The sequence below is a fragment of the Dipteris shenzhenensis genome, chromosome 4 (assembly GCF_047967505.1).
Source record: "Dipteris shenzhenensis isolate YYH24624 ecotype China chromosome 4, Dip_SZ_1.0, whole genome shotgun sequence".
In the NCBI taxonomy this organism is placed as follows: Eukaryota; Viridiplantae; Streptophyta; class Polypodiopsida; order Gleicheniales; family Dipteridaceae; genus Dipteris; species Dipteris shenzhenensis.
Genome location: NC_141599.1, coordinates 20178881 through 20200695, shown reverse-complemented (window position 1 = coordinate 20200695; position 21815 = coordinate 20178881). Strand labels below are relative to the sequence as shown.

General features: G+C 46.5%; 1 protein-coding gene across 2 annotated transcripts in view; it reads left to right on the top strand.

Moving 5' to 3' along the window:
* Nucleotides 1-21815, top strand: part of RID2 (S-adenosyl-L-methionine-dependent methyltransferases superfamily protein) — a 40599-nt gene that overhangs the window by 11821 nt on the left and 6963 nt on the right. For both annotated transcript variants that reach the window (XM_087373440.1, XM_087373439.1), the window contains one exon: nt 13226-13364. In XM_087373440.1, coding sequence (XP_087229566.1) covers nt 13226-13364 — 139 coding nt within the window. The remainder of the gene's footprint in view (nt 1-13225; nt 13365-21815) is intronic.

The window sequence follows — 21815 nt, the reverse complement described above, 5'->3', positions numbered from 1 at the left end:
GTCATACACTGTTCTGCACTACACGACCTTTCTCTCCCCTCTGCCTCTCAGTCAGCCCACGCTCCCACACCTTGCTGGGATCGCCTCCTCCAGGCCACTATCATCCCCATACCGCACTCGTCTCTTCCTCACACTTTTAGGCCACAGTCCTTTCAGTTTTCGTTAGAGCACGGACGAGCTGACCCATCAGAGGCCTGGGAGTACTTGCTGATGGAGGTCCAGAGCATCCGAGAGCGCGAGAGGGAGCTGTCACGCTTTGCATAGGAGCAGACACGCTTCTCGTAGGAGCTGTCACGCTTCGCACAGGAGTAGATCTGCTTCACCCAGGAGTAGGCACGACTCATACAGGAGCAGTCTCAGGCTATCCGAGTCCAGGTTGATCTTATTCAGGGGCTCAAACAGGAGATCTCACAGCTCCGATAGGAGGTCATTGCCATATGTACAGTCCCAGGGAGCACCCCAGTTGTGGAGGCACATATTGCGAGCATGCACTCTGCCATCGAGGAGACGTCTAGATGGGTTGACGTAGCCAAATGGAAACCTGCAAGGGTAACCGTTTCGGCTACCCTCCTGGAGTAGCAACAGAGAGCCGGTAAGGCTCTCAACATTAGAGTACGTGAGATTTCCCGCATTGAGGCTACACTGATGGTAGACGCGCATGCATTTGTGACCACTACCCTAGGGGCGACTGAGCATAGGATTAAGAGAGCATGGCGGGTTGGGAGGGACCCCAATCGAGAGCATAGGATTAAGAGAGCATGGCGGGTTGGGAGGGACCCCAATCGAGAGCAGTCCCTTATCATACGGTTCCATGACGCCCAGGCACGACTTTTGGCTTTACGTCGTAGGTGAGCCTTACGAGACTAGCTAGCGATCTCCATGGACGAGGACCTCACTCCACTACAGGTTGAGGAGAGGCGTTTTTTGTTGCAGTAGCGGGAATGGGCCCGCAAGGAGGGGAAGTGAGCAGTAGTACGAGATGAGGACCTCACTCCACTACAGGTTGAGGAGAGGCGTTTTTTGTTGCAGTAGCGGGAATGGGCCCGCAAGGAGGGGAAGTGAGCAGTAGTACGAGATGGACGACTCCTTACTGGCCCCCATTGAGCACCCACCTCTCCTCCTGCATAGGGAGGCGGGGTCTATGAGACCCAGACATTCGAGACCCTATCCTGTATCATCTGGAACTGTAATGGTACCTTATGGTCAGAACCAGGGAACTTCTCGGAATCCTATATAGGTCACGACAGTCTTTTACACAGAGACACATCAGAGTCCAGAGCGCTTACTACTAGTAGTCAGCGTGTATACATGGGAGTCTGCCTACAGAGATGAGACAAGGGATACAGGAGGGGTTCGAGGGTCAGGATGAGTCATAGTTCTTTTCAGATCCACAATTTTGGGGGCCATCTCAGTGGAGCAGAGAGATTCACACTCCAGGTTTCTCTGGATCCGGATTCAACACATGGATAGCCGAGATTTTTTTATTGCAGTTTGCTACTTCCCCCTCGAGACCTCCCGCTTTGCCAGAGAGATTCGAGGGGAGGATGAGACATCCCCATTTGTTGCTCTTTATCAGTCCATTGTTGACTTCTCTAGCTGCGAGGAAGTCCTCCTAGTTGGGGATTTCAACGCGAGAACAGGCGCTCGTCAGGCACCACTCCTCGACTTCAGGGATGATTCCACTCTACTGCTAGACATTGACCTTGAGGAGGCAGGTATGCTACGAGTTTCGGTTGATAGACGAGGACCGCTCACATCGTATGGGCAGAGGCCCTATTAGACCTCGGCAGGATGCATGATCTCATTATCTATAATGGTCTTGATAGATGGCCCGCATCAGGTGGCTTCACTTGCTTTCCACATGGGGGAGGCTTCAGTGTTGTGGACTACATCATGGGATCCCCCGCCTTCACATCTCGCATCACTGACTTTACCGTAGCACCTCTCCCTCCAGGGGCTGATCATACCTATCTTTTCTTTAGCATTTCTACCCCCCGCCACACATCACTTTCTACTCCGTTGAGTTCTTACTTCACCTACCATGATATACGCTTTGATCGCGATCACTCATCTACTTACTCTTGCCGTCTATACATACTTCTCGCATACATTGACTTTATACCCCTATTAGAGGACCGTGCTGCCCTAGTCACTCGCTCACTACACGAGGCTACTCTTCACACCTTCCCCCACACCACCCGCTCCACCCGCCCACCACCACATGGGACCATACCCTGTAATAGCTGGTACGATGATGAGTGTAAGGCTTTAGGCCGTCAGCTCAGATTCAAAACAAAAAACAGCCTTTCGAGCGAACCAAAGATGCTACGCGAGTACCGTCGTCTGGTACGCAAGAAGAAACTTGACTGTGCCGGAACAAGGAGAAGCTACTGAACATTCTGTTTAGTAACAACTATAAGGACTTCTGGCGGAGATTTCTAGAGGGACGGCCCCCTACCACTCATTGACACTCAGGTGTGGTCTGATTATGCATGCACGTTCTATGATATCCCAAATCAACCAGTTCCTAACCTATCACATATGCCACGTCTCACATCCTGCACCCTCTTCACTAGGGGGGTTAAAGGATGTTGTAATGAAACTTCATGATGGCCGAGCGAAGGATCATGAGGGACTGTGCACTGAGTTCATTGCATATGGGATTAACCTCCTAGCTCGGATCTTAGCCAAGCTATTTAATGAAGCTGTTTGCTTGGGGTTTCCACGCACCTGGACCATCAACACTATCTCACCCATCCACAAGGCAACGGATCCCATGAACCCGGAGAACTACATGACCATTATGATTGGACATGTCATATCCAAGATTTATGCATCAGTACTTGATTCTGAGGTCAGCAGATTTGCGGAGTGTCGAGGACTCAGAGCAGCAGGAAAGGCCGGTTTCAGGTGGGATCATGGGACCATGGACCACATTCTCGCACTCAGATGTATCATCGAGGAGGCAAGGGCACGAAATCAGAGGGTTTACTCTTGCTTTGTGGATTTCCGCAAGGCATTTGACACCGTTCCAAGAGCTCGTCTCATACGACGCCTACAGGATTTGGGTTACGACTAGGAGATCATTTGGGCTGTCATGGCACTTTATGAGCAAGTTTCAGGCAGAGTTCGGACATGATCTGGATGGACAGATGAGATCATGAGTACTATCGGGGTCAAACAAGGGTGCCCATTATCACCTACCTTGTTTGGCCTCTACATCGACGAGCTCAAGACAGTGATGCAGACACAGGGTGGGGTAGGTTGCTCTCTCGCGGGCATGCTGATCCGGATATTACTTTACGCAGATGACGTGGCTCTCTTGTCTTCCTCAGCAGAGGGGCTCTAGAGACACCTTGATGCACTATAGTCCTTTTGTGAGTCTCATGATTTGAAGGTCAACTTGGGTAAAACCAAGGTTATGATCTTCAATACATCTCGAGCCGTCATGCACGATGAGCATTTCGCATTTGATGGGTCTCGTGTTGAGGTAGTTTCATCATATACTTATCTGGGGGTTGTCTTTTTCGGACCCATCTTCACCATGGGACCCGCGATGCAGGCGCGCATGAGCAGAGGATATGCTTCATTGGCTAGACTAGAGAGACAGTGCTTCCGCTCTCACTTTTAGGATCCACGGACCAAAGGGTTGCTTTTCGACTCCTTGGTCCGCCCAGCAGGGATGTATGGGAGTCCATGCTGGGGGCCAGACTTGTCGGATACAGAGTGGGCCAGGGTGGCTCTCATGTTATCACGGATGATTCGTGGTAAGCCATCCGTTCCTTACCAGATCATTCGGGCGGAGTTTGGGCATCCCCATTACTACAGCTAGATGCTGCATTTCAGGTCATTATGTATCTGTACCGAGTCAGGGAGTATGGGGATTACACATCCGGGCGTAGCAGGATACCATGGCTAGCACTGTCCTCTTCTATGGCACTTGCAACAGGGGGAGACCAGAGGTGTTGGTATGCACGCACAGAGAGATGGTTTGTAGGACTACTATAGCTACACACATTCCGGACTTAGTTGGGCCCGAGTGATCTTCCAGTGAAGTTGGGCTTCTACAGAGATCACTTCTTACATATCATGGTGGAGGGTTTCATTGATCCACCAGGATACACGCAGATTCACCTACCCCACTCGCTGAGGATCTCCCTTGGGTAGTTCCGGGTCTCTTCACACAGACTTCGTATCGAGAGCGGCAGAGTAGAGTGGTTACTCAGGGAGAGGTGCATATGCACACTGTGTGACATGCAGGAGGTTGAGATAGAGAAGCATTTCATCTTCAAGTGTCCTGTTTACTATGAGATCCGAGGGCATTTCTACTGCCTCCTCAGAGATAGTTATGGGGTTTTGGTCCGTTTCCTCTCCTACCTAGACCAGCGATGTTTGGCTGGTTTCATTCATGAGATGCTCAGACATTGCGATTGGATAGTTGGACTTGCTCTTTGCAATATTGTGGTGGAGGGGGAATGGGTCTACTCTTGCGTGTTGGGTCTCACACCTCTTTGCTCTGAAGGGGGGTGTTGGAGATACCATAGTCAAAGAGTGTGGTGATGTGATGTGTTAGTGTGAAGTACTTGGTGATCTAGTACTAGTCTATGTGAGTGAGTCTTGTGTGAGTGCCACGTGTCATCATGGGACTTATCCCATATGCACTAGGTGCTAGTGTGTGAGTGAGTAGCCTATATAAGGCTTGTACTTCACTTGTCTTGATACACTTGATGAATGAATGAGAGCGTTTGTCATGTCTTCATTTGAGCATCATTTCCTCACACCCTAACCTTCTCTCTCTCTCTCTCTCTCTCTCTCTCTCTCTCTCTCTCTCTCCCCCCCCCCTTCACCATGTTTCTAACAGCAAAGCCCCGATGAGAGTCAGGCAACCCATCAAGGGTATTAGAAACAAGCCGAGAATCAGGCACCACCTCATCAATATTTGCCAATTGCTCTTTCAAATCCTTCACACAGTTAAGATAGGCATCCCATGTTACCACCCTCTTCAAGCTTTTAGTCCTTCAATTGCTAGTGGAGATAGGCAACCCTCGCCTCATTCCGCACCTGATATAAGGATGCAAGCTAATCCCACGCTTGCTTTGCTGTCTTGCAAGACCGGATATGAGGGATAATGACTCTTTTAATTGAAAGAGCAATCAAGGCATGTGCTTTGGCATCACAACCATCCCACGGAATCTGCTCCTATGAAAGAGGCGAAATACTTGTAGTGGAAGATGCAGCGGCTCTAGAAGTAGCATGAGACCCATCACGTGAAGAGCCTGAAGGAGTACTTGTAGTACCAGAGGCAGGATCTGGAGCACCAGAAGCTGCATTACATGTAGGCTTGGCCTCAGAGCCTGAAACAATGTGCCACAAATTCTTGGCAACCAATACATGCCCCATCATGCATGCCTACATGGGGCAATTTGTGCTATCAAGCTTGTCCTCAGCCCTAAGCATTCCAAATAAATCATCCTTGCTGCTAATCATGGTCCTGAAATTCAAGGCAAATGAGAGGAAGGCAACCTCACAAAATTAAGTGGCAAAATTCTGCTCAAGCTTCAAAGCTTATCATCGCAAGAGACACTGCTGTCCCAAGGTGTACCTGGTGCAAAAATTCCCCAAAAAGCAACACGAGGCTTTCCAAGGCAACATGGGGCCTTTCCAAAATGCAAATGAAGCAAAAATTTGAAAGAACCAATGCAACAAAGGCTTACACAATGATGATGTACAGTGGGGAAAAGGCTCCAAATGCGAGCAGAGGGATTAACCCTTGAAGGAGAGGTGAATATGACAGCAAATGGCAATTAGAGATGCCAAGAGAGGGCTGGAAATGAGAGTTACAGCAAGAGAGAGTGCTCCCATGAGGAGGAGAGCACTTGGAAATGAGAGAAGAGTGATCCAATAGAGGGAAACTCGCAGCCCGAGGCAAAGGGAAGCCAAATGAGAAGGAATGGCCTCAAGGAGAGGCTTCCGGATCGCTTCAACAAGCTCCAAAAGTCTTCAAACACGAGCATGCTTCATGAGACAGCAAGAAACAGCTCCGAATCGCCCGAGAGAGCTTCGAGCAGGCTGGAATGAAGTCTGTACAGATCCGTACAGCATCAAATTCTGGCGTCAGCAACTCCGTACACCCCCGTACTGCATTGAATGCTTCGTACAGCCACCGTACAAGCATGTACTACTCTGCAAGCGCATTAAATGCACCGTACAGATGTCCGTACAGGCCACAGAGTGTCAATAATGCATTAAATGCAGTCGCAGCTGGTCTGTATAGTCTGTACGGTTGTTCGGATTCACACATGTGAGGCGGCTGTAGCAAAAAATGCAGGAAAATGGCTCGAATTTTGCACCACTTCACGGTCTTCCGGGAAAAAACTCTGAAATGCTGATTTCCCGCACCAGGAACGGAGTTCTCGCGATGGAAATGCTTGAGGAGGCCATAGTCTTCCAAGCTCCCATCAGACTTGAACTTAAGTTTGTACACTCACTTGGTATCGATAATCTTCCGCTTGAAAGGTCTATCCACCAAGTCCTAAGAAGAGCATCCATCTTTGCCTTCATAGCAGCTTGCCACTATGGTACATCCTTTACTTTCTCAAAGGATCTGGGCTTATTGATCTGAGCCACCATGGCGAAGTTTGCGGAGGGAGTCTTCATATTACACCATGGTGGTTCATTGATTTGAGCCACCATGGCAAAGTTTGCAGAGGGAGTCTTCATATTACGCTGAGATTGCTGAAGTCCAGAACTACTCTCTGGGCCTTCTATGACCCGAGAGTCTTGCAAGGCTCTGTGAACTATACCCCACAAAAATGTATTTAAGTGCCTTATCTGACAACTTGTGTCAAAACTCCACAGGCACGTGGGCATATGCAATACAACCAAAAACTCTGAAATGGTCCACTGAAGGCTTTCTCCCATGCCATGCCTCATAGGGAGTGATTTCTTCAAAGCCTTTGTGGGAGCCCGATTCAAAATATAGTTGGCACACATGAGGCCTTCAAGCCAAAACCTGTGAGGCAACTTCTTACTTGTAAGCATGCATCTATCCATCTCCATGGCAGTGCGATTCTTCCGCTCAGCTTTGCCATTCTGTTAGGTTAAGCCTCACTGTAAGCTGATGCATGATACCTTTCTCCTTAAAAAATGCCTCAAATTCATGAGACATATACTCTCCCCTTCGATCTGTGCGAAGTGTCTGCACCTTGAGTCCTGTCTCATTCTTAACCATAGCCACAAAGTGTTTGAAATGCATAAATACTTATGATTTTGCCTTGAGACCATAGACCCAAGTGTAGTTGGTGAAGTCATCTATGAATGTAACAAAATAAAGATAACCCCCAAAAGCAGGTGTCCTCATGGGACCGCAGACATCACTGTGAATAAGCTGTAATTTTTATGTAGCTTTCACTGCACCATCCTTCTTGAAAGGAAGTCTATGCATCTTATTAAGGATGCAACCTTCACATGCATGACAAGGAGGTGACTCCAAAGGAGGCAATGCATCAACCATATCATGCCTTTGAAGTGTCATTAAGCTACCATAGCTCATGTGCCCATACTTGGCATGCCATAACTCCGCATTCTGCATCGCAGCAGTGGGAGTGCTTATGATAAATCTTTTTTCATATAGATCAAGCTGAAAAAGACCCCGATATAAAGTGCTAGACAACATCAAAGCATAGTCATTCTCTTTGTCTCTGATTGCGCACTTATCATCATAACAAACAACCTGAAATCCTCCTCTATTGAGAAAGGACACTGAAAGCAAATTCTTCTTTATGCCTAGCACATAGAGTACATCTAAAATTCTGAAATCTGTGCCATCAGTGGATGTGAGAATAATGTCTCCCACTCCACACAATATTTGCACAAGTCACCTTCTTTTTGGTAGGTGGAGGATGCAGAGATACAAAAAGACTCTTCTTGGAAGTGATGTGCTTTGAAGCACCACTGTCAAAATACCAAGTATAAAGTGTCTCATTGACACTGAGAGAGCATGCATCCTTTGAAGGATCATAGCTGCAAGTCAAAAAAGCGTAAGGGTCATCATCATTAGTGGCTGTAGCATCTGAACCACCCACTGAAAAATTTGAAGTGCAAGACAGAAAGGCATAGTGCTCTTCCACAAAATTGGCTGCAACATCTCCCCCATCATGAGAATGTGGAGCTGATGCATCTGATATAGCCATACCTGAAACCCTTTTATTCTCTTTAGCTATGCACTTCTTGCATTCTCCAATATAATGACCTGGCTTCTTGACAAATGCCCTTCTTTTTTTGCTTATCTGCATCACCCTTACCCTTATAAGAGGGCTGTCCTGAATCAGCTTTATGCTGATGTGTGGGCTGATTGGCATGTGGCTTTTCCTGCCCTTTACCCTTGGGCTTGAACTTGGAAAGCATGGCATGCTCGCCAGCCCGGGTTGAAATATCTCTTCGAGTCTGCTCCTCTTGAACAGAAGTCCTACCAACTCGTGAAAAGAGAGAGGATTGCTGCCCCCCCTCAATGCAAAATTGCAAATTCAACGAGGTGTGGAAACCAAGATAGGACTCAGGAAGAGACTTCAGAGTGGTGGTTATCATCTCTGAATCCGGAATGACTTCATCAATATTCAGCAATTGTTCCCTCAAGTCCTGAAGCTTTGTGAGGTGAGAATTCATGGAATCTCCCTCATCCATATGCGTATGGGAAAGCTCTCGCTTCAGAAAGAAAACTTTGGCATCATTTCTTGCTGCAAACATACTCTCTAGTATCTCCCAAGTTGCCATTGATGTCTTGCATGACCGAATGCGAGGTATAATAAACCTCTTGACAGAGAGAAATCAGTGAAAGAGCTTGTGCATCTCTAGAGTCCCATCTTTTCTGCTTTGCTGTGGGAGCTGCTGGAGCGGCTGCTCCAACTACTTGTGTTGCATTTGCACCTCTACCCCTACCTCCAGCTGTAGGAGTGACAGGTGTAGCCACTGTATTTGGTCTTGTTTCATCTCCATTGACATAATCCCAAAGATGTTTGCCAATCAAGATATTGCGAACCATGAAACTCCACAAGGAGTAGTTGGTGCCATCCAACTTATCCTCCTGTGTGAGAACTCCGAACACCTCATTGGGGTTGTTCTGAGCCATTTTTGCTAGATAAACTTAAAAAACACAGCAAACTGACCAAATAAAATCCCTTTCTGGGATGTCAAATGCACAAGTAAAATTTGCAAAGAAAATCTGCCGACAATGACAAATGCTATCATAGCCTATCCAAGGCTCAAAATTCACTAAAATGCTCTGCTGAATGCCAAAAAATCTGCAAATAGAATCTTTAAAAACGGCAGCTGGTACGGAATTCATACAGTCGTACGGACTGGAGGCTGTAGGTCGCGATGAAGCTGTACGGAAGCTTGGCAATGGAGCTGTAATGCGGGAGCTGGAAGAGGAGAGCAGGGAGCAAGGAGCAGGTGTGGGAAGAAAGTGCTCTGATACCAAATGTGAAGGGTTTTGTCCAAGTGAAAAAACCCTATCTAATCACTAACCGTAGTTAGAGATTAGTCCGTGGTTAGGGGGGAAAACCTCTAAGAGGGAAAAGGGCCCCTAACCCACTTATTACATTACATTGGCCACTACCTAGAATATAATAATAATTCTAACAGTGGTAAGCTAGCGCTTGATTCCATGTTTCTTGTAGAAAGTATTAAACTTAGAGGAGGTGGCCCCCCCACCCCCCCCCGGATCAGTGTGAAAAGCTTTGATATCCTTCCCTGTCTCCTTTTCTACCTTGGCCTTCCATTCTTTGAATTTCTCGAATGCTTGAGATTTCTTGAAATCATTAATGAATAGCAGAGAGTAACGCGAACTTGCGAACTCTAGTAGTCCCTTGGCCTTGATGTTGCCTCCTGTGGGAATCTCTCCGGTGTTCCAAGCAAGCTTTGCAGACACTCTCAGTGCCTGCAATCGATTGAAGTCCATCCACCATGTTTGACTTCTGCATTTCTGTCAGAGTGCCATAGTTGACATGTCCGAATCTCTAATGGCACAACTGCTGGAAAGGTCACCTCCCCATCTGTAAGCCCTCAAATGAGGAGAGCGTGGGGGAGGGAGATCTAGGGCAGAATATGCCTAGAGAAGAGAGAGAGAGGGGGCTGCCACATGGGCACTGCCCACCTCACAGGAGATGAAGCTGCAGTAGATGGCGCTAGAGACAGTGCAGAAGGCTGGGCATCCAAGGGATGGAACGGGCCTGCAAAAGGGCAGATGTGGAGCAGCATGTAAGAAGAATATCCTGGGCCAGAGGTGGTTGGAAAGGGCAGGTCAACGGCCTGCAGGAGGGCCTGGCAGCAGCAAAGGGAGGGGTTGTAAAAGGGCAGCACCCTGCCCTTATCTATTAGGGCCAAGGAGCTGGCTGGCTAGCCATATGGCCCAAGCCCACAGCCTCATACATGGGGGGGAGTGGAGGGGGCCAGCCAGTCAGCTGGCACACAAAGCAAGGAGGCTGGGTCGCCCACTTAAATGGAGAGACTCAAAGAGGAGCTGCCCACAGCCCAAGATATAGGGCTGGTGGGGGTGTTTTTCAAGGAGGCTGAGTCAGCCAGATCCAGGAGGCTGGTTGGTCCAATTCAAGGGGACTTGGGCCCTATAAAAGCAGCCCATTGCAGGGAATTCACTCATCCAGCAGTCCAGCAAGTTGGGGAGCAGTAGGAGCAGCTATACACACTCCCTCAGGCCTACTTCCAGGAGGCAGAGGAGTACAAGAGAAGCTGCAGACTGAGCTCTACTAAGGGCTGTTACCTTGGCTGTCTCCTAGGGCAGCTAGAAGCTGAGGTCAAAGGACGGAGAGTCTACATACGCTCGAGGGGGCCCCCTCTCACACTTGTTTGTATCTTAGTTTGGAGCATTGGTGCCTATCTATAGCAGAGGTTTTTCCCACCGTTCTGGGGTTTTGTCTTGAGATCCCTTGCAGTCTCTTGTGCTTTCTTGTCTCCTTCTCAGTTGTGTGTGGGTGAGTTTCAGAACAACCAGTTGTGCTTTCTCGTCTCCTTCTTAGTTGTGTGTATGAGTGTTTCAGAACAACCAGTTGTACATCAAGGCCATGAAGAGTAGTCTCTTTTTGGAAGAAATGCACTGTTTAAGAGTACATCATCAATCCATAGGTGTGCGCTTGGACCCGGTCAAGGTGAAGGACATCGTGAATTGGGAGGTACCCCACCTATTCATAGGAGGTTCATATGTTAATGGACATTTGTCAGGAAACACATCAAAGACATAATGAAGATTGTGGAGTGAAGACGATGAAGTAGGTTGTTTGCTTTACTCCACAAGCCCTGAAAGCCTTCGATCTATTGAAGCAAGCAATCACCACAACACCTTACCTAGCATTGGTACATTGGGACCTGTCGTTCAATGTGAGGACCGATGCCAGTGACTATGCCATTTAGGCAGTCTTGGGAACCCATGGAATTCAGTGATGCAAGCTAATCCGAGTCGAGATCAGGTACTCAGTAGACAACAAGGTGCTGTTGGCATTCATTAATGTTTTGAAGACTTGGAAGCACCTTTTTTTTGGGCAAAGTTCACAGTTCCTACAGATCACTAGGCATTGCAATGGCTTCAGACTATGCAATAGCCCAGTGGTTCGACAGACAGGTCCGGTGGAGCTAGGCCTTCCAACAATTTGTGGGCATGATCGTGAATATTCCTGGAGTGGACAATTGGGCTAGATAGTCTTAGTAGGAAGGGCATGGTCTCATCTATTTCGATTGTACAAGAAGCCATGCTCCTAGAGATGCAGAACTAGTACCATGATGCATGCAACTTCTAACTCTTTAATGAAAAAACTAAAAACTAGAGGTAAGTTTTTCAATTCGTTAGGAATTATTCTCTTTTGCTAAGGCCTCCAGTGTGAATTCTTTGCAAAAGAAGTAAAGTTCTTGAAACAAATAAATTTCCCAATATAGAATATGAAGGTCTTATTAGATCATTGAGAGTCAAAATTCCACTAGTTTAGAGGAATTACAAATATTTCTAGATGAATCAGCATTGTAATTATTTTAGATTTATTAAGGGGTTTTCTAAGTTGGCTATTTCAGTGACGAAGTAGCTAAAGGGAAAGGGAAGGATCTTCATTTTGAAAGAAGTGTGAAGAAAAAGTTTTGAAAGACTTAGTTATTATAGTTATGGATCCTTTATTGAAAGTAGCGGGCTTCATAAACCACTCATGATCGAGATAAATTGTAGTAACATTGCAGTAGGTGCGGCACTTTCACAAAGTGGTTGACTAGTTCTTTTTAGAGTAAAAAGTTCGACCGAGCCAACAAAATTACTAAGCATATGGGGAGGCTATGTGCTATAGTGTGGTGCATTTTTGAAATCCTAGATGACCAAGGAAGTGTCAATTATATTTGTAAACAATGAGATTTGATGCCTAATGTGTGTGTGCGCACACGCACACATGCATGTGTGCACACAGACAAACACATACACGGCACTAAAATCTTTGTAAGGCTTATGATAGTCCATTTTTTGGCATGGAATGTAGGTCACTTCGAGGCTTGCTGAGGCAAGTGGGCTGCAGATAGGCCAATTAGGTTCGGCTGCAAGCAGGAGGAGCTGAGGACAAGCAGACTAGAGGAGAACAATGGCACAAGAGAAGTATGCAGTGAAAAAAAAATGCATCTGGATATCTGTACGTTTTTGGGACGTGCAAATTTTCTTAAAATTAAACCTAACATAAACTCCTAAATTTATTATTTGTAATCATTTGGTAACTTTTAGATTAGCCATGGTTTGAGTTCAAACCAAAACTTGGTGCTTCTGAACGAGGGCGATCCTTAAAAGGCCTATATGTTTTATCCTTTAGGTTGATTAGAGATGCCGATTTTGGTTCACAATACTGCAGGATACATTTATGCCATGGTCTGAGTCCAAACCAAAACTAGGTGCTTCTGAACCAGGGCCAGCCTTGAAAGGCCTATATTTGTTTTAGCCTTTAGGTTGATTTAGATTCAATATTTTTATGCCATTTAGTTTGTTTACTCGTCCCTATCGATTTGAAAATATGTTCATCACGTTTGTATGTTTTAAGTCAATTGGAGATGCCTAGTTTTGTTCTAAATACTGCAGTATACACTTATGTCATTTTCTTTGTTTGCTGTTCCTAAAGATTAGAAAATATCTTTCTCCCAAGCACTTTGGTGGACTTACATCTATTTTTTGTGCTCTTCTTTTTGCTACATGTAGTACACGAGCAAAGAAGTATTTTCTTTGCTTAATATGTGGCCCACCAAGTGTACAGTCAACACTTCCAAAAGCCAAAGGAGAGATGGGTGAGAGTGAAAGTGAAATTGATGGATATAGTGACAATGAAGAGCAACATACTGTAAGGCTCTCTCTCTCTCTCTCTCTCTCTCTCTCTCTCTCTCATACTCACACTCTCACTCATCCATCTATGCTTATGTTTTTTGTCATTATTTTCTTCATCTGACTCTCTCTTTCTCACTCACACCCCCTCACCGACTTGGACGCATGCACATGCACTTCCACTTACGCTTTCTATCAGTCTCATAGACCCATTGGTCTTCCGAAGACTTTAATAAACTTTCTTTCTTTCACTCTCTCACACTTACCTTCATTCACATTCGCATTATCTCACGTTGACTCTGACTCTCTCTCTCTCTCCCTCTCCCTCTCCCTCTCCCTCTTCCTCTTGCTCTCTCTGCTCTTGGTATTGGTTTCTAGTCCCATATATCCTGTAGGGTCTCAAGCAAGATTTCACTTACACTCTCACTTATCCATCCATGTGCAGTATCTTTGTCATCATTTTCTTTATAAATATTGACATTCTTTTGAATAGGCTTATTACAAGCATTGCGTCCGTAGCATGTTGCTATTTATTCAATGTACTAGCATGAATGTATGAAGATGCTTGCAAAAAGGCAATCCATGGGGCATGCCAAGTGCGATAGTTTTGTGGTCTTACTTGGGAATTGTTGGAAAGGTCACCTCCCCATCTGTAAGCCCCCATATGAGGAGAGCATGGGGGAGGGAGACCTAGGGCAAGACATGCCCAGAGGGAAAAGTTTGGAGAGGGGGTTGCCACATGGGCAACACCTCACAGCAAGGAAAAGATAGAGAGGGGCTGCCACATGGGCAGCAAACAGGCTGCCATGTGGGCAGAATATTCATGGACTTACCTGGTAGAGAAGGCACCTTTTGGAGGGCAGAACAAAGGCGGAATTACCAGATGACTGTCCACGACTGGAGCAGGCCAGATTGCGAAGGGTTTCCAGAAGCTATGGGCTGCGAAGAGATGGCGCTGATGTCAGCAACAGGTACGGGTGATGTCAGCAGTGGTACGGCTGTCTGCATCAGCATGAACGGACCTGGTCGAGGTTATTCTAGGGCCTGGAAGGGACCAGGACAGAGGCGCCTCCGTTGGGCAGGCAGGAGCCTGCATAATAGGCCGCGACAGGGCAGCAAAAAGGCCTATGCCAGTGGTGGGTTGCCATGTGGCAAGGCAGGCCAGAAAGGGACAGCCAATGGGCTATCCACTGGTGGGTTTACAGACCACAAGGTCGGGTGGGTAGGGGCAGTTTGGTCGACCAGATCTGATCCCTACCAGGTCAGTTGGTTCAAGGGCCTTGTGCCCTATATAAGGAGAGCCTCCAAGCCCTCATTCATTATATTCTGTAGTAGCAAAAGCAGGAGCAGTAGGAGCAGCAGACACCAGCACACTCGGAGCCTATCCCGGAGGACCAAGGGAGTTGGAAGGCTGCAGACCTAGCTCAGCAAGGTGCTGCCCACGCAGGCTGATTCACAGGCAGTAAGGTGGAGAAGAATACTCTGGATAGAGAGTCTACATACGCTCGAGGTGGAGCACGTGGGCTCAGAGATCTAGAAGTGCTTGACATCCTGGGCAATTCTATCAGTCTTCCGCTGTGTGTACCCTTTGTTGGGTCATTTCTAACATGGTATTAGAGCCAAGTAGGAGGTTCACAGGTGTGGGAGCCTGAAGGTAGGGACCTTGCTGAAGAACGACCCTGATTTAGAAGCTCTTGGGAATCGACTTCCACGATTGGAGGACAGTGTCCTTGCGAAAAGGAGGGTGACTCAGGTCCAGTCAGATGCGAACAGAGTTATGTCAGGTGAATATTGAGTTTGGTTGACTTTGTTGTGTGGTTAAGCAGCAGAGATGTTGACCTCTACAGCCTCTTCAGCCCCTACTCTCCCTTCCTCCTCCCCCAATTTTCTTTCTTTCACTATCCCTAACTTTGGAGAGTCTGGGAAACTGGACGGGACAAACTACCCCATCTGGAAGGTGAAAATCTGAAGTCATTCTAGTGGCTCGGAAGCCGTGGAAATTGACAATGGGAGTGGAGGTGAAGCCGAAGAACACGGTGGACAGACAGGGGAAGATACTCATGGCAATAGACAAAGAGGAGCTCGAAGCTTGGGAAGACAAAGATGCCCATGTCCTAGCATTGATCATAGGGACTACGGCAGACTCCGTGCTTGCTCACATCCAGATGGCCGAGACATCAGTAGAGGCGTGGGTCACTATGAAGGATCTGTATGAGACAGACACCACATCCTGGATCTTGCGTCTTCAGCATCAGCTCTACAATCTTGATATGGATGAGGGAGATTCAGTACATAGCCACTCGACGAAGGTCAAGGTAGTGAGGGATCAACTGGCATTAGTTGGTCAGAAGGTGGACTTGTGCCATTTGGCCTTGATGGTACTGTGGAGGCTACCTCGGAGTTTCAACAGCTTCTTAACGACTGTGACAGCAGGACAGAGGACCAAACCTCTGACTTTAGAGGAGTTGGGTCCATTACTGCTACAGGAAGAAGCTAGGGAGAAGCTCTACAACAACAACAAAGATGACATTGCATTGGTGGCGAAGGACTACGCGGGCAAAGGAAAGGGCAAGCCTATGGCAAGTCTAAGAAAGACGACTCTAATGCCGAGGACACTTTCAAGAGGAAGCAGAAGAAGAAGTGCTTCTATTGTGACACGCCAGGACATTTTGCGAAGGACTGTAGAAAGAAGAAGGCAAATTAGGAAAACAAAACGAAGGAGTCTGACTGAGATTCAGAGGGTGATACAAAGGCCAAAGCGAATGTGGTAATTGAAGAGTTGTTCCTTGTAACATCTCCGTGTGTTACTGAGATCAGATATGTTGACCTTGAAACCGCAGTGAGGATGGCTGACATTGAGATGTGGGTTGAACAGGAGTCAGAGACCTTTGTGAAGGTGACAGACAGCAAGGAGTGCTTGGTATCTTCCAGGTACGTGGCTGTTGATACTGACATGAGGGTGGATTCCATGGAGTGCCTTGGGGTCTCATGTTCAGATGGATGTTGTACTTCAAAAGGGGATAGTACAGGATTACACAAGCTATTGGTATGAGGTGCACGGTTTGCTTTTAGAGCAAGCATAGAGGCAGTACGACACTCTGGTATGTACTTGATGTTCTCAATTTAAATCTTTATAGCATGCTGTGGAGAGACTCTGCTCTTCATTTGTCTCAAAAAATGCAAGATTGGAAGGAATTGGCCTTCTTCGAAGGCAGAAGGGAAAGTGAGGGTGCTTCTTCAAATCTCGAAGACAGATTGCTGGAAGGTGATGGACAAGGTGTACTGAAACCAGAAGAGTACCTGCTTGATAGCTCAGCGAGAGTTCATGGTTCAGGTTATTTGGAGATATTCATTTGTTGCGGACCTAGCCAAAGAGACCTTGAGATATTTTCCTCACTTAAACTAGGTTGAGTGAGAAGCATATGTGTTGAGTCCTGAGTTGGATGAGGGGCTGCACATGGCAGCAAGCAGGCTGCCATGTGGGCAGCATATTCATGGACTAACCTGGCAGGGAAGGCATCTTCTGGAGGGCAGAACAAAGGCAGAATTGCCAGATGACTATCCACGACTAAATGTGGTACTATAGCTAGCATTCTGTACAAGCGTCCTTTCTTGACTCCTTTTCCTACGAGCTGAAATTTTTTGGATTTGTCTCTGATAGTGCATTCATCTTCGTCGAAGATGACTCGGTAGTTGTGTTCTGTCATTTGACCTACTGACAAGAGGTTCTTGCTGAGCTTCGGAACATAGAGTACATCTTTCACCAATCCTTTCGTACCGATGAAATTGTTCATAGGGATAATGCTTGTCCCTTGAACTGGATTTGGTGTATCATCTGTTGTGTAGATGACATTCTTTTGACCTTCTAATGGTTTCATCTCTATGAACCATTCTTGATGATTTGTCATATGAGATGATGCACCGCTATCAATGTACCAAGGATCTTGTTCTGCTTGGTCGACTTGATAGCTGAAATCCTCTTTTGGATTGCAATCAGTGTCTAGGTACAGTGTATCAGTCTTCTGCATTTTCTCGTTTGCAAGAAGCATATTCTCATGTTCATTTACAAAATGACTGTGACTAGAATGTCAACCACGATGATTTCCTCTTCCGCGGAAAATTCCTCGATTGCTACTGGATTGACCGCCTTAGTCGTATTGCTTCTTGCGGCAATCTCTTTCATAGTGTCCAAACTTATGACAATAGTTGCACTGAATGTTTGACACGTTGGTGGATGCATTCCCTCGTCCTTGGAATCTTCCTCGGTTGGAATGATTTTCTCTTTGCTGATTTTGATGTTGCTGAGGATGATGCTGATGCTGATTCTGACTTTGCTGATGACTTTGTTGCTGATGATGACCACTTCTCTGGAATGATCTACCTCAGCCTCTGCTTCTGTCTGAAGCTGTGAATGCCTGATCATTAGAATGACCTTTGCGTGCATGAATGACTTGAGTCTTGAGTTCTTCACCAAGTAAGACTGATTGAAGTTCTTCCAGTGTCGGAATTTGCTGTTGGATGACAATAATGTGGACTAGATTCTCATACCTCTCTCCTAGTTCATTCATGATGACTTGAACCATTTCTGTGGAATTCATAGTCTCTGCTGCTGCTGTGAGTTGATTGTTATAGTCTTTGATCATGAGTATGCAAGCATGACTGGTTTTGCTGCTGTTGCGGAAACTTTGGTTGATTTGGTTTCTCAGTGTGAGAATACTGGAAGTGTTCTTGGACTTGTAGAGAGTAGCGAATATATCCCATGCTTCTTTGGATGTCTTTATGGTGTTGAGCTGTCCTAGCATGACATCTTGCATATTTTGCTTGATTATATGATATGCATACTTATCTTTCTTATCCCATTCTACCTGTGCTCGGGCAATGGCAGGATCTGCTATAGGTGTGGAAACTGTTTATGTAGCTGGAGATCCCGTTGTAGATCTTGTTGCTGGTGTTGTGACAACAGGTGGAGTAGAGCTACTGCTCGTCGCTGGACTGTCTAATGGTCTAGGTTTAGATTTATCTACATACTCCCATTTGTCATGAAGTACAAGAATGGTCTCCATTCGGTATTTCCATGTGCCGTAATTGGAGTTGTCTAGCTTAGTAGATGTCTCCAGATTGAGGTTACTAGTCGTAGACATGGTGCAAGAAATGTACTTAAAGTGTTGTGGAAATCATTGTTTGAATCAACTGCAAAACATTGACTGTGGCAAGTGAAATTTGAACTGTCGGTGAAGGTAGAACTGCAATATATATAATCCGATTTGAATTACAAGGCTTGTGGCAAATGATGCTGGGAATAGCCAAGAGGCTTTACAAGGCTGAAATAAAGTGCACAATGCCGTGAATTAGCCAAATAGGCTTTACAATGATGGCATGCGTGTGTGAAATCAAATCATGTTCTATCTGCCCACGGAACAATCGGCAATGTCTTTGAACACTCTGAAGTCTGCTCACTGAACTGATGAACGTCAGGTTTCAAGTAATGTGATGATGTGAAATTGTATGTGAGCGTAGGAGCTAACTCCGAGTAGGTACCAGTCGGGAATTTCGGGCATGGCTTAGATTGGCAACTTGGAGAAATTTAAAGTGTCTCCTCTATGGCGATCTAGTCTACTCTGATTTAGATCTATACCAAGCGTCGATCGATGAAAGAACAACAAATTATTTCTTTTCTTTGGTTCTTTTTATGTGCTGGGTCAGATGCGTTGATGTAGAGGTTGATGTGCGTGTAGGAAGTGGATTTGTTGGTGAGGTTCAAAAGTGAGTGATACTTGCGCCGAAATGTGCGTGTGATGTGACGAGCGCATAGAGCACAAAAAATCGATCGTTTCACATTTTTGTAGCACCCTCAAATTCCTCGTGGATCAAGAGATATGACTTGATCTAGGTGGAGGGGCAAAAAGGGTGAAAATGTGCTCAGTGATGTGGCAGTCAAGATCACATGTAAACTGTGCTTGTGAAGAGGTAATTGTGCCTGCAGGTGTCAGTGCCACTTGGCAGATGTTGACTTTGACTAATGACTTGGCATTAATGATTAAGCTTTGACTGGTCAACTGTTGATTGATGAGGTGGTTGAAAGATGACGTGGCAGTCGGTTGCCATGTGTCAAAAGATTGACAAAACCTTAGTGTGGTGACCTAACCAGGGGTTAACTTGACCCGGAGGTTGGCTTAACCAACCCTATCCTCTTGCTGACCAAGGTTACTGTATCCGGGTTAACTTGACCCAAGGTGGGTGACGTGGGCAAGTAGAGTAATGTGGCAGATAAGAGGTCCACGTGGCAAAATTGTGACCACTATGGTGACCCAAGGGATAAGGCCAATCCTATCTGCCACGTGGCAAAGGAGCTTGGCTATGGTTGCAGAGGTAGGCTCTGTGGAGCAGGACGATAGAGACGGAACGGCGACGGAGTGCAAAAAAGAAAGACGGAGTTGGAGCCAGCTGTTGTGAGTCGTTTTGTTGCTGCGCGTGCGTGAGGCTTTGGAGCAGTCCGAGGTCGTTGTTGCTTGGTTGGTGGAGCGGAGCCGATTGGAGCGTCAAAGTAGATTTGCTGGCGCAGCATTGGTTTTGGAGAAGCTTGTTGGTGGAGCTTTGGAGAGGCTACTCTGTCAATGGAGGGTGTCATTGGTTGTTTGGGGCTGCATGTAGGTGGAGCCGTAGTTGAGCGTTGCCACTGCAGATGATCCCATGAGCTTAGAGGCAATGTCTCGCTGCAGCTCGTTGTTGGAGGCGTTTAATAGGGCTAGCGAAGATGGGCACGGTTGGCCGTGAAGTTGTGGACACTTCTACCCGTGAGTTGATGAGGAAGGTAGTTAGACACAGCAGGAGCCTTGGACGGAGACACTATGACGTAGTTGGAGAGGCGCAGTTGTAGCGTGGGCGGTAAGGAGCCAATGGCTGCAGGAGCGTTATTGGCTGAGCGGCTGTGCATGGGCATGGAAGAAGCCCATTGTGCGACTTGCAAGGCAGTGTGGAGAGCTTCGTTGCAGAGCCGTTGTAGAGGAGCCGGGCATGGGCTGTGCTACAGGGTAGCTAGGCGCTATTGCGGAGGGGGTGTTGGATATGTGTATATTGCTACAGAGGAGGACAACGAGGCCTCCATCAATCTTTTCACTCGGAAATTAGCATACAAGAAGTTTAGAACTCCGGCTATATTACTGCAACCTGTGTATGCTAAGGCAAAGCGTCTTCCCTCGAAAATTGAAATCATGAAGCTGAATGTCGTTGACGCCGAGATGATTTACAGGTCTAGAAGGTAGACTGGCTGAGTCAGAGAGCCTTTGGAGCCTAGCTTTGTAGACAAGGTGCTTGTAGGTCTAAGACTGCATCTATTGCAGAAGACCAATGTCGAAGGGAAGAGAGCTTCTCATAAAGCAATTAGACACGCCCATACTCGCTTCCAAACCAACCTTACACAGAAATCTCTCATTCACTAATGAAATCTTTCTCTCCAAATGGGAAGACGAAAATCTCACAAACTGAACGCTCTCTCAGGATCAGTTTCTCTCACAAACTAAGAAATCTCTCAAAGATGGGACGGAAATCTCTTTCAATCAAATGGACGGAAATTTCTCTCAAATGGACGGAAATTTTCTATCAAAGAATGGATGAAGAATCTCTCACCAGAATTGGACTCTCACGGAGAACACTCAAGAGAACTCTCAATCTCTCAGTCACTCACACTCTCTCATATGGATCACAATGCCTCAGCGGAAGGCAAGGGAGCTCTGATACCATGACAAAATATGAAGAGGGGAGAGGAGAAGAGTGGAGATGAGGAGAGAGGGCACAGCTAGAGAGCACACCACAAATGACTAACTGTACATTGGATTTAGTTGAAAATGTAGAATATATACAAACCGATTTAGGGTTAGGGTTAGGACATCTAACCCTTTCCTTTAAAGCACTCTATTGGGTTAGTGCTATGCACATATGATCACATGATGTTGAGCGTGATCTCTCAACAAAGGTTTAGTGTGAGGTTAATTAAATGTAAACTGATAAGTATAGTCGGTGGTGGAGTTTGGAGTTCAGTTGCACTGTAAATTAAGAATGAGTATTTTGACACGAGAGGAGATAACTACGTTGCTGATATAGATGTTAGGATCGCAAGGAATCTGTGGGTTGATGCTACTTGAGTTTTGTCAGTAAGCAGCATGGTCCGTTGCATTGATGGACTCCGTGTGTGGCTTAGTTTTTTTTTCCTCCTAGAAAAAGGTAATTCTATTAATGCTTAAAAACACCATACAAATAGCTTCCAAAAGGAGCTCTCGATGAAAGTACAAAAGAAAAAACATAGGTTGCAGCTATAGAAAAGCCACCTGTTTTCAGATCTCACGGCTTAACCCCTAGAGAGATTCTGAAACGGGAACTAGCACCCAAGATGGTAGTTTATACTTTCAGAGGAGGAGCTTCTAGGGTTCAGCTCTTGGGGTGGGACCTCTCACTACCAGCTTGCCCAAGAGGG